Source organism: Natator depressus, chromosome 6 (genome assembly GCF_965152275.1).
Source record: "Natator depressus isolate rNatDep1 chromosome 6, rNatDep2.hap1, whole genome shotgun sequence".
NCBI lineage: Eukaryota > Metazoa > Chordata > Testudines > Cheloniidae > Natator > Natator depressus.
This window is the reverse complement of record NC_134239.1, coordinates 44398434-44411577: the sequence shown is the minus strand read 5'-3', so window position 1 is coordinate 44411577 and position 13144 is coordinate 44398434. Positions and strand designations below refer to the sequence as shown.

At 40.5% G+C, this 13144-nt stretch overlaps 1 protein-coding gene across 1 annotated transcript; it reads left to right on the top strand.

Annotated features, from left to right (window-relative positions):
- Window positions 1-316: 316 nt before the first annotated feature.
- Window positions 317-2971, top strand: FIBIN (fin bud initiation factor homolog). The gene has a single exon (XM_074956972.1). The coding sequence runs from the start codon at window positions 476-478 to the stop codon at window positions 1112-1114; it is 639 nt and encodes a 212-aa protein (XP_074813073.1). The 5' UTR covers window positions 317-475; the 3' UTR covers window positions 1115-2971.
- The last annotated feature ends 10173 nt before the right edge of the window (window positions 2972-13144 follow it).

The window sequence follows — 13144 nt, the reverse complement described above, 5'->3', positions numbered from 1 at the left end:
CAAAGCTCCACATTGCCAGTCCAGATGTGAAAGAATAGTAGCAAAGGTCTCCGGAGCCCCAGACCGAGCTATCTGATCTCAGCCTTCCTCTGCACCCCCTCGGCTTTGCTACATTTCATCGGCAAGAGAAAAGAGGGGGAAGAGGGGGGGAGAAGAAAATCACCAAGTTTTGGTTGAGACCTGGAAGAGGGGCGGGGGCTGGGATCCCCGACGTAAGTCCGGGCAGTAGGGGATCTTCCAGAGGATCTCCTCTGGCTTGGGAGCCCTGGATGCAACTGGGAGCCAAGTCAGTGCCTTTAATGAAGCATGCTGAGTCTGTGAGGAGTGGCTGGAGGAAGCGGACTGCCTTAGCTGCCGCGGCTCCCTAAGCTGCCCTGATCAGGGGGGTAGCCGGGCAGGGTCGTGTGCGCCTGTTTGCTCCCGCCGATCCCTCTGCGCCCCTTCCGAGCCCCTGTGGCTCACTCCCGCCCCCGGGATGCTGGGGCTGCGCTTGCTGTGGGTCAGCTGCCTGGGCAGCCTATGCCGAGGCTATTTCGACGGTCCCCTGCACCCGGAGATGTCCAACGGGACCCTGCACCACTACTTCGTGCCGGACGGCGACTACGAGGAGAACGACGACCCGGAGAAGTGCCAGCTGCTCTTCAGGGTGAGCGAGCACCGGCGCTGCAGCCCGGGCGGGGAGCAGGGGCCGGCGGGCGGCTGGCCCAGCCTCACCCTGCGGGACGAGTTCACCATCCTGGGCCGGCAGGTGGAGGACGCGGGCCGGGTGCTGGAGGGCATCAGCAGGAGCATCTCGTACGACCTGGACGGGGAGGAGAGCTACGGCAAGTACCTGCGCAGGGAGTCCCACCAGATCAGCGACGCCTACTCCAACTCCGACAAGTCCCTGGCCGAGCTGGAGAGCAAGTTCCGGCAGGGCCAGGAGCACGAGAGCAAGGAGGAGAGCCGCCTCAATGATGACTTCCTGGCCATGCTCGTCCACACCCGGGCCCTGCTCAAGGAGACCCTGGACATCTCCGCGGGGCTCCGGGATAAGTACGAGCTGCTCTCCTTAACCATCAGGAGCCACGACGCCAGGCTGGCCAGGCTCAGGAACGAGTATCTCAAAGGGTGATGCCCCGGGGGCAGCAGAGACCTGGGCTTTGGGTTGGGAAACAGCTTCTCGTGGGGGCTACTAGGAGCAGTGGGCACAACGCTGGGAGTCCCACCTGCGGGCTTCTCCTTGGAGCGGAAGTGACATTGACAAAACCAAGCCAAACCTACAAGCCTAGCGTCACCTCGGTGCCCATCATGGCGAGGGGGACTCTGCTTTTCGCCATGCTCTTTGCATTCAACCCTGGGCCTCTCCGTGCCACAGAGTATAGGACCCAGCTACAAGGCAGTGGAGAATCAGGCACATTGGTGAGCATTTGCTGGCAGGACTTGTCCCAGTGAAGTCCTGGAGGTAACTGCTCAGCACCAACAAGAAGGGGGCAGTCTGGCCCTGGATAGTGCCCAACATTCAGATCAGCACAAAGTGAGGGATTTTTCCCCCCAATAAAATCTTTTTTATATTAATAGAGAAAAAAATTAAAAGCAAATATCATCAGTTAATGGGGCGATTTAGCACATTGCTATGACAGTGTTATTAAAGGGTAAATGTCATGGGCCTGCTACTCTACTTGCCTTCCACGTCTGTCCTCACTTAACACCTACGCAAAGTAAGTATAAAATGCTGCCACAGGGCCAGAGTCTGCCACCTTTACTGATGGTACCTTGTTCCACAAGAAGCTCTGTTGATTTCAAAATAATAAGCTTACTTATAGAGTAAGGTGCTCCTCAATAGAAGTAAAGGTGCTGTAACCTGTCCTTTGCTAGCATTTTACAGGGACTTTGCATAAGTGTAAAATGGCTGCACAAGGTACCAAACAGCAGAGGATCAAGCCTTGTTTTTTTCAAAGTAGGTCCTAATTGCAGTTTAATAACAGGTGGAGTGTGTTCTGAAGTTCTGTAGATTTTATTATGTATCTCCCACTAACACACAACTTGCTTTCTGGGACTGTATTTATTAGATTTGATTTCTGGTTTATTTTTTTTAAAGGTATGGGTTGTAAATTGTAAACAAATAGCACGTGTATATGAAGCTGAAGTTTACAGGTATGTTTAAATTAAGTGTCCCAATATTTAAAAAAAAAAACCTCTGTATTATATTGTGCATCTCTGATTACAATAAAGTAACTTTGTCATTTTAGATTTTCTACCATTAGTTAATATGCCATCTTTTCCAACTAGATTCTTGATTCAACTACCATAAACATGGACAAAACAAGGTACTTTTTTGGATCCATATTCAAATGCATATGTACTGGACTATGGATTTCTTGAATTGCTTTTGTTTTCTTGTTTTGATTTTTTTTTACTCATTCAAATATAGGACCTCTGGCCTGCCAGTAAATCCTTAGCTTTCTTGGTTTGTTAACAGCACATATATTCTGCTTATGTAAAATATTGTTCTGCTAAATAATTTAAAGCTGTGATTTTCATTTCTGTTTTGATAGAAGAAAACCATTCTGGCAAACCTTGTACTCTTTAAAGCTTGCTTATATGTGACTCTAAGTTATCAAACTCCAAGAGCCAGCTGAAAAGGCATTTGCGATTCAGATCCTGCAAAAACTGATGGACATGAGTAACTTTAAATAAGAAATAGAAAGCAGAAATAAGCACTACTGCCAGTAGTGTTTGTAGTATTAGACCCTCGACTTTTAGAGTCTTATTTTTCTAAACCCGATAAAAATCATTGTCTTGGAACAGACAAAACTTTTATTTGTTGTTACCTCTGTACTTTTGCTAGCTAATCTGTTATTAAAAATTATTTGTGCTCCTAGACAATAGCAAAAGTGCATAGCAGGTTTTTGTATTACGGTTAAATCTTTATTACCATCACTGTTTAACGAATTGGGTGGAATATTAGCTACTGCAATACTGGTACTGCAGGCAGGATCACTGTTTGGATGAAAATAAGAATTGTTCATTTGTTTTTTTAATAAATATTTGAACACAAAATTGAAGCACACATTTTCTTTTATGGTTCTATATGAGTCTAATTTTAATCACAAGGTTGTCAAACATATCTTTTCAGCAAAACTGCTGGAATATGAAGTGCCTACCTAGTGAGAACTTGCCTTTTACTGAAAAATGTAAAATTATTCAGCACACAACTGCTCAATGCAAGGAATGCTACAGCAGATTTTTCTGCGCTCACAACCATTAAAAAATCAGCATATGGAACTTGCAACTTTATGGAGTTGCAACAAAAGTTGTTTTGTAAACATTACAAATTTTGTAAACATGTACAATTCTGCCATCCATACTCGTATTTAGCAGTACCTTACTCTACAACTAGTCGATTGGTAAATTATTCAGAAGTGCTCAGTCAGGGACAGATTTTCAAAGGTATTTAGACACCTAAAAATGGACATAGGTGCCTAATGGGATTTTCAAAAGCACCTAGGCACCTAATTCTCATTAGATCAATGAGAGGTAGGCATCTGGGCACTTTTAAAAATCTTATTAAGTGCCTATCTGAATCTTTAGGTGCCTAAAAAAAATCTGACATTAAGGCCTCTTTGAAAATTTTGCTCATTCATTTCAATAGGACTTTCACAGAGTAAGATACTACTTAATGTGAGAAAAGGTGGTAGAAGCTGTCCCTAAAGGCAATATACTTACTTGTGGTGTTTTGCTCTCGAGTCCACACTACTCCTTCACACCAATATATTTGAGCTAGGCTATTGACCATACCTCAGAGAACTTGGAGATTAATTCATACTTCACTGTCTTTCCTATCTTTCTTTATCTCATCTGCTTGGAATTTTGTGCCAAATACATCCGTACTATAATTCCATTTATACTAAGATTATTTAAGAATAACTTTGTGGCTCCACTGATGCCAACAGAGTTACCCCAGAGATGAATTTAGCCTTTTGCTTTTAAATTTAATTTAAAGACTCAATCCATGGCCTCTCCCCAATCAGCTTTTTGAAAAACAGTATTAAAGCTTGAGTTTTAGAGTCTTAATTTAATAAGTCACTGGCCACAATATAATTTCTAAACCTTATTAAGAGAAGTGAGGTGGCAATTAACATGGCTTGAATCCACACTAGAGGTTATTAAAACCATTTTATACCTCTATTCTGACCCTACAAGAAAGAGAGTCTCAGACACAGTTCTCTTGAACATAGCTTACGTTAAATTGGTTTAGCTGTACTATGGAGAGGATTTGCTGTCGCATAATGTTATTTGGTCCTTCCAAGCAATCCAACAACACAGAGCACAATGTCAAGAAGGTAAAGGCTTTCAGGGTAGCTACTTCCAAAGCAGGAATTATATAGGGATGTTTGGTAAAACTGCATATTCAGATCAATGTCCCTGTGTATGTATATACACCTAAAGTTATTTGAAATTCATGCTAGTGTGATCATGTTTCTGTGATAAGTCTCTCCAATGGATATTTACATCTCAGCAAAAATGTTTTTAAATATACTCCAGATTGGAATGGCAAATCAGGTCATAAGTCATTAACACAATGTTACTTACCTAAAGTTTGAAAAAAATCTACTCTGCCATTTTTAAGATGAGTACCAAATAAAATGGGGGTTTGATTCTGCCAACACTTAGGCCTGGATTATAAAAAATTCACCTGTTTAACTAAAGGTGTGATTTTGAACCAATTTAGTTAACCCAATGCAAAACCATGAATGGACACTTAAATGTATTTAAACTGGATTTATATCTGTTCAGTTTGTGTCAGTAAATGTGTAGGCACAAACTAAGCCGATACAACCATTTAAAACCATTATAAATGCATCAGTGCAGGGGTCTGGACTGGTTAAAAATTCTTAGCAATGGGTGTAGAATTTACTACAGCAAGTAATCCCACTGAACTCAGTGGTAAACTGTACTGGTACAAAGAGTTTGCAGGACTGGATCATCAGTGATTTTGTCTGGCTTTTTAGGGCCCTTAAAATTACAATTAAGACCTTTTTAAAATGACAGAGGATTGCAATTCACTTTGTAGCCTACTTGCTTTTGTTTGTTTTGATCTAGGGCCAGGTTGATCTAGGTGTACCAAGTTACAGCAGCTGAGTGTCTGGTCCTCTGTTTTTAAACTCCTGGGTTTGTATGTTGAAGGGGTTAACATATACTTTCAAGCGTCTCGTTGAAAATTTCTTGAGGATTTTAAATAGAGGGCCTTATTGAATGATTGCAGCAGTTACTTCTGTCTAGTAACTCATACCATCATGTCAAAATATTGCACCCCTTTTGGCGCTCAATCATTTAAAAAAAAAGTCATAGTCTGAACTAAGAGCAAGCTGCCTTTGTCTGTTATGACTCCACCCCATCCACTACAGCTCATTTCAAAGCTGGTGTTATATCAGTTTGTTGAAGTAGACTCAGGTGATGGAGGTTTTTTTTTTAAGCAAATCATATATCTGGAACTATCATAAAGAAGCTTACTTGTTACTGTAGTTTTGAAGGAGCCTTTAACTCACTCAGCCCCAAAACTTTACAGATGATTCTCTAAGTCAGTAAACAAACTGTTTTTCCCCCTCAAGTAGCTTACATCTGGAGTCAGTTCTATGTCCTAAACATTCTCATACCTTAGGTATTTTCTTCTCAGAGATACAACATTAGAGGGGAGGAGAACTATTTTAAAGTTACAGACTCGAATATGCTAAGCTTGGTGTGTGGAAATTGCTTAAACTGGGCTCGTATCCATAGCAGTGCGTAGCAATTCATCAAGATTTGCACCTGAAAAGAGAAAAAGGCATTGTAAGATCTCTACACTGTGAACAGTAAGGTAGTAGTCAACAGGTTGAGCTAAGGACAGAGCATAATCTGATTCTTGGCTTAGCTCAGAAAATCCTTGTTTTTGTGGGTTGCATATAGAACCTTCAGTGAAAGAAATTTGACAGCTATGAATAATGAAGTAAACATTATGCTTAGAATTTGGCTAATTGCAAAAATGTAGTTTGCCAAAAGACTGTTAAGGAAATTTGTTTCCTGAATAGTTGCCCAACTATTAGCCATAAAACAAGCAAATTATGGGTCTATGTTCAGTTCTTGAAATGTGTGACTCACTGACAAAAATAGAGAACCTGCCACATAAACCATCCAGACACTTTTTCCATGTTTTACCAGTGTAGTTATTAGAAAAGAAAATAACATTGTGATTGTTTTCATTTTCTTCTTGGTCTTCTTGCTTACATCAGTTAACAACTGGAGAATTCCAAGTTTAAGGAACAAAGCTGTAAAGAAGAAAACATCTATCTTCCGTAACTATTGTAGCTCCCAAAAGTGTGTCTTGGAAATTCTTGTACTTTGCAGTTGTACTTGAGTTCTGCTGAACCTTGAAGAGGTACCATGGTTGTCTGCAACATGTCATTAGCATTCTTTCATTAGAAAATGCAATGCTAAGTGCACCTTTTCTTCTCAAAAGGCAACCATGTTCAGTATGTACATCCTTTTTCATTACTTCATTACTTTCATTAGTTAAGTCTAAAGCAGACTGAAGAATTAAAAGAGATCTCACAAAACTGGGAAACTGGACAACAAAATGGCAGATGAAATTCAATGTTGATAAATGAAAAGTAAAGCACATTGAAAAACATAATCCCAACAACACATATCAAATGATGGGGTCTACAATAGCTATTACCACTCAAGAAAGAGATCTTGGAGTCATTGTGGATAGTTCTCTGAAAACATCTGTTGAATGTGCAGTGGTAGTCAAAAAAGCTAACAATGTTAGGAACCATTAGGAAAGGGACAGATAAGAAGACAGTAAATATCACAATGCCACTATATAAATCCATGGTGCACCCACACCTTGAATACTGCATGCAGTTCTGGTTGTCCCATCTCAAAAAAGTTATATTAGAATGGGAAAAGATACAAAGGGGCAACAAAAATCATTCCATATGAGAAGAGATTTAAAAGACTGGGATTTTTAGAGGTCTGGAACACATGACTTATGAGGAGAGGCTGAGGGAACTGGGATTGTTTAGTCTATGGAAGAGAAGAATGAGGGGGGATTTGATAGCTGCTTTTAACTACCTGAAAGGTGGATCCAAAGAGGATGGATCTAGACTATTCTCAGTGATAGCAGATGACAGGACAAGGAGTAATGGTCTCAAGTTGCAGTGGGGGAGATTTAGGCTGGATATTAGGAAAAACTTTTTCACTAAGAGGGTGGTGAAACACTGGAATGCGTTACCTAGGGAGGTGGTGGAATCCCCTTCCTTAGAAGTTTTTAAGGTCAGGCTTGACAAAGCCCTGGCTGGGATGATATAGTTGGTATTGGTCCTGCTCTGGGCAGGGGGTTGGACTAGATGACCTCCAGAGGTCCCTTCCAACTCTGATATGCTATTATTCTATGATTCTATGACTGTTCAGCTTGGAAAAGAAACTGAGGGAGGGGGACATGATAGAGGTCTATAAAGTCATGAATGATGTGGAGAAATTGAATAAGGAAGTGTTATTTACCCTCTTACATAACACAAGAACTAAGGGTCACCTGATGAAATTAATAGGTAGCAGTTTTAAAACAAACAAAAAGAAGTACTTCTTCACACAACACACAGTCAACCTATGGAACTCATTGCCGGGGAGGTTGTGAAGGCCAAAACTATAACTGGGTTCAAAAAAGAATTAGATAAGTTCATGGAGGAGAGGTCCACCAATGGCTATTAAGCAAGGTGGTCAGAGATGCAACCTTATGCTCTGGGTGTCGCTAAACCTCTGAATGCCAGAAACTGGGAATGAATGGCGGGATGGATCACTAGTTAATTGCCCTGTTCTGTTCATTCCCTTTGAAGTACCTGGCATTGGCCACTGTCAGAAGACAGGATTGTGGGCTAGATGGACCATTGGTCTTACCCAGTATGACCATTCTTATGTTCTTATCTTCTTAGAAACACATCCTGAACCTTTTTTCCATGTGAGAGCAGTTGGTCATGTTTGAACTTATTTTGGAGGGAAAACAATCCTAAGGGAAGGTTGGCTTAGAGAGCAAGTCATAATTCAGAGTTAAGATTGGCAAATGTGGGATGACAGAAGAATTCCCATACTTAAATCATATTTTCCGTACACTTTCCATATTTCATATTACACATTCCACATTTTACTGCAGGAGCAGTTGCCATCATAAATTTTGTTTCACTGGTAATAACACATTTTACAATAAACAGACTGTCAATGTTTCAAGAGGTTTTTTCAGTCTCCTTAATATATTATCTCTTCCTACAAATATATGACCATCATAATTTACACAATTTAGCCTACTAAAGACAATAGAAAAACCTCAATGGGGTGTGGATCAGGCCCTTAATCATCACTTATTTTCCTCATAATGGTTATTTGAGAGCTTAATAGCCACATATCTGGACAGTGACAAAAAAGATCCTTCCTGTAAATTGTTTTGATGTTACTGAATAGTTCTTTGATAACATCCAGGCTTAGAAGGACATGATAAACTTCTTGAGACACCAGAACCTGACCTTCCTTAAGAATTAGAATCTGTCCTAGTTTAATATAAATTTAGTTTATGATATGTGATACATTAACATTTAAACTCAGTTTAATTTCTTCCAAGTTATTTTCATATTTTGATACTTTCACACTGAAATACGATCCTTATGCCCTCTGTAATCCAACATACTTTGCACTAAACATATATATGCAAATAAATGCATTGTTGAAGCTGCATAAATACAATTAATAATATAATATTCTTTTTGTAATATTTATTCCCTCATATTGCACATAATGTGTATATTCATTTCAGATTACTTGTGTATGAGTAGATACTAATCAGACCAGCAGTCCTATGGGCTTCAATGAGACTACTCATGTAAGTAAGGACTACTTGTGGGAGTAAAAATGTGTAGATTCTTACTTTGTACAGGGCAAATACTTCTCTGAATTGAAGTCCAGGTTAAAAGACTTGATACAGCTTTAAGCCTCAAACACATACATACACACTTTTAAGCATAATCTCAGTACATACCCACAACCCATATATGAAACTCCCACCAAACTCAATAGGGTTTGTGTATGACCATTATGACCCTTTGACTGTGGAAGAGGACCCATTCCAAAGGAGGTTGCGGTTGCTCATTATCTGGTAAGAACAAAGCCCTGTGGATGTATTGAGGGATGTGCTAGTAGGAGAAGGAAGTAACTGAAGTGTGTGCAGCAGAATTTATCTTTACTTTGAGTGTGTAGTACCCATTTGGGAGGGCTGCTAAGTCAAAACTAAGCCCTAAGCAGGAACACTGTACACATTTTTTTTCTTCTTAAATTTTGATTTTGTTCTTAACAGACGTAGTATGCACAAATGTGCCCATCTAGCTGTCTGTTCAGATTGCTTTTTATGCCAGTATCTAATTGCCCATTTCTAGCCTCTTCAAAGTTTACATCGTCACTTCTGCTACCACTAATTTTGAATGTCAGGTCTCACAGTCAGTTATTTAACAAATCTATAATTATTAATACAAATCTATTATTAATACACTCTATACCATGTTATACATTTTTCATTTGATTTTTTTAGACTAACCTTAAAACAAGCTACAGTAGGAAACTGATGTTAAAAACGAGGAACACTGAGTCTTTAGAAAAAGAATTGAATCCAGGAAACCATTGTACCATCAACAGATCTTGTAACAATACAGTCATTTATCTGGAGAATTTATCCACTATTCAGTCAACTATGAATTTTATATCCTGGATTCACTAACATCAGGTAGAAAGATGTCACTAACTACTTACATATCGCATTAATGTGTACACTTTGTCTGACAAGCCATCCATAACACCATAACATCCATAAAGGTTCTGCAATAGCTCTTATTGTGTTGTTGTATCCTAATTGTGCTTTTGGGTGACATATCTTAATAAGGTGACTTCTTTCTAAATGCTATGTGATGTCAAGCCTCAGTTTAATCTTGGATTGTGTATTAAATAATACACAGCACCAGCTGCCATTTGTTAGTCTATTGAATCACATAAATGATTAATATTTTAAGAAGACTCTTATCTTTAAAAACATGCAAGTGATCTAGCAAATCTGATAACCAGACTTCTGCTTCTTCAAAGTAGCAGTAGACTCCTTGGCTTGGGTATTTGGAATTCTGGGTAAACCTAACAAAAATTTTCGTAGGCCAGCAAAAAGAAGTTGGCTCTTTTACTCATCTACTGTAAAACTCATCTACTTCTACTAAGGCCTCATTCTAATCAGTTCTATATATTGAAATAAATACAAATGTTTAATACCAAGATCATTGCCATATTCAGTTTGCAACAGACCTAAAAAGACGTTCAAATATCAAAGAGTAGAGATGATAAGTGGACACTATGGGCCTGCTTCACCATTGCATTACCCATTTTATGCCAGCGTAACTCCAAAGACCTTATGCCAGTGTAAAATTGCAGTAACACAGTGGTGACTCAGGCCCAGTTTTAGTGAACGAGGCTACCTTTTGCTCTAAATTAAAAATAGAATGGAGTCACTTTTCCTTACAAATATACTGCAGATCCTGCAAACCCAGATGCTCATGCATTGAAGTCAGTGGACTATTTGCATGAATGAGGATTCTCAGGATCACGGCAGGGCAGCTCCCTCCTTTCACCCTTGAAGGTGTTAGGTACCTCATAGTGGGCAGAGTCATACTAGAGTGGGAACAGAGCACACAGGTGAGCAGATTGCACTGCAGAAAGGCTCATAGGCACCAACTCCATGGGGAAAAGGTGGTGGGTAGTGAGCACCCACCGGCAACCCCTCCATCAGCTACCCTCTTCCCCCCAGCCAGCAGGCCCCACCGATCAGCGCTTCCCCCTCTCTCCCAGGGCCTCCCACCTGCCGTGATCAGCTGTTCTGTGGTGTGCAGGAGACTCTGGTGAGGAAGATGGAAGGAGCGAGGGTGCAGTGCTCTTGGAGGAGGGGGTGGAACAGGGTGGGAAGAGGTGGGGGGGCAGGGAGAGGCAGACCAGGGGCAGGGCCTGGGGCAGAGCTGGGGGCCAAGCAACCCGTGGCACATTGGAAAGTCAGCGTAGTAGCAGGCAAACTCCCTCTCAGAATGCCTGTCACCTAGGGTGGCACAGCTCTGCACTGCCTCTCGTGCTGGGCTGTCCCTGACAGGCATGTTCTGACCCTTTACCTCTTGAACTTTTGTCTATCGTTATTCAATCTGACCTAATCTAATATCAAAGACTTTTGTGTAGGTGATTTGGAGACTGAGGTCCCAAGTCTGGTCTGAAGCTGGCCAACACTGCTTTCACCCTGTGCCCCGGCCCAAAGGATCCGTTCCGCTGCTGGTAATAACTGGAGTGCAACTGCATTCCTTTCTTCCCAACAACCCTCTGTAAGGAGGGCTGTAAGTGGGGCTGGTGTGGAGCTGCTTACCCCGTCCCCAGGGGAATCCCCAGGGTAGCCAGCTACACCAGCTTTATAGCCCTTTAGTGCTGTTCTGTTGCTCTATCTCAGAGAATCAGTCCCATTATTGTTTTTAATATTTATATTGCATTAGCAATTAGAGACCTCAGCCAGGACCTCATTGTGCTAGGCACTGTACATACATATAGCAATGACAGTCCCTACACCAAAGGACTTTCCATTGGGTCTCGTGCAATCCTTACACAGGTTGAGCAGTATGTATTTACTTAAATATTCTCATAGACTTCAATAGGAATACTTGCATAAGTGCTACTAAATGTGAATGAGAGTCGCAAGATCAGGCCCAGAGCAAATGCGATGGGCTAAATTCTACCTGGGTCTTAAGTGGGTGTACAATGCAAGGATCCCTCCTTGTACCTCTTGCATGGCCTGTGTAGCTGCATGATAGAATTGCCTCTCTGCATGCGAGGGAGCACTGGGAGCATTCTGCAAAGTTGGAACAGAGCGCTATAGGCTGTGTCTAAATGGCATGATCAAGCCCATATGGTTTTCTAACAAAGTAACTGGATAAAAAATAGACTTTGCTACCTGATAAGTTCTGTTTCCCTTTCAGTTTTGCATGCTATCCCCGACTTAAGAGTTCACAATGTAGTTTGCGTACTAATTACAAAGGATCTGAGTTTGCCACCATTGCTCATACTGAGTAGTCACTTACACCACAAGTAGCCCAGATGAAATCAAAGAGGCAATCCATACAGTATGGTACTTCTCCATGTGAATAAGGGTGGCAGAATCAGGCCTAGAGGAGATAAATAAACTAATCCTACAGTACAGGATTCTGTAAAATGATATAGTGAAAGTAACAAAGACGTGAATGTACTGTAAAATAAATGAGTTCCAGATTTCCATTATACAGTACTTCTGACATTTCTATTTTAAAATTCCTTGTTTTATAGACATTCAAAAAATAGAAGGGTAACAGTAATGAGTCATATTTTTGCTGAATGATTATGTAATCTAGAAGGGTGTGTGCTTTTTTCCCATTTGGATATGATACTTTTCCACTTGGATATTATGTCACACCTGTTATAAATTTAAAGGGCCCAATCCTGCAAATATTGAGTGTAGTACTTACTACTTGGAGTAATCTCATTGCAGAATTGGGGCTATAGCTGCAAAATAATTTCAGTTCTGTCTGCTGTCCATGCTCATTACTTGCCAAAACATTCACCTTTTGGGTTGAAAATGTCCATGTTTGATTTCTGTACAAAGGTAATTATTTTTCTTAATGTTTGATCAAAATCTCTTCAGTTGTTTTTGAGTTTGTTGAGGTTGTGTCTATGTTGAATGTAATAAAATATACATTTCTCATTTACAAAAATTCTGAACAAATATTTTTAGACATGGTTTACTTTGAACCTCTTCTGCCCCATTTGTTAATTAGCAAAAATGACCATTTGAAAGCTCCATACTGAGCATGTGCAATAGAAAATGTTCTTAAATCTACAGGTGTACATTTAACAATGGATGCATTGCACATAAAAGAAAAAAAAGAACTCAAAACTCTAGTGTTAGTGTAACATTAAGACTGCAAGGTCAAGAGCTCTAAAGTCAGGAAATTAAAAATTATGTTTTTTCCAGCAACATCAGTGTAGCCACACTACATAAAGGTACAATGTTCGTATCACCCTTAACATATTGGTTATTAAT

Coding starts and splice junctions, on each gene's coding strand:
- FIBIN (XM_074956972.1), top strand. CDS start 476: ATGCTGGGGCTGCGCTTGCTGTGGGTCAGCTGCCTGGGCAGCCTATGC.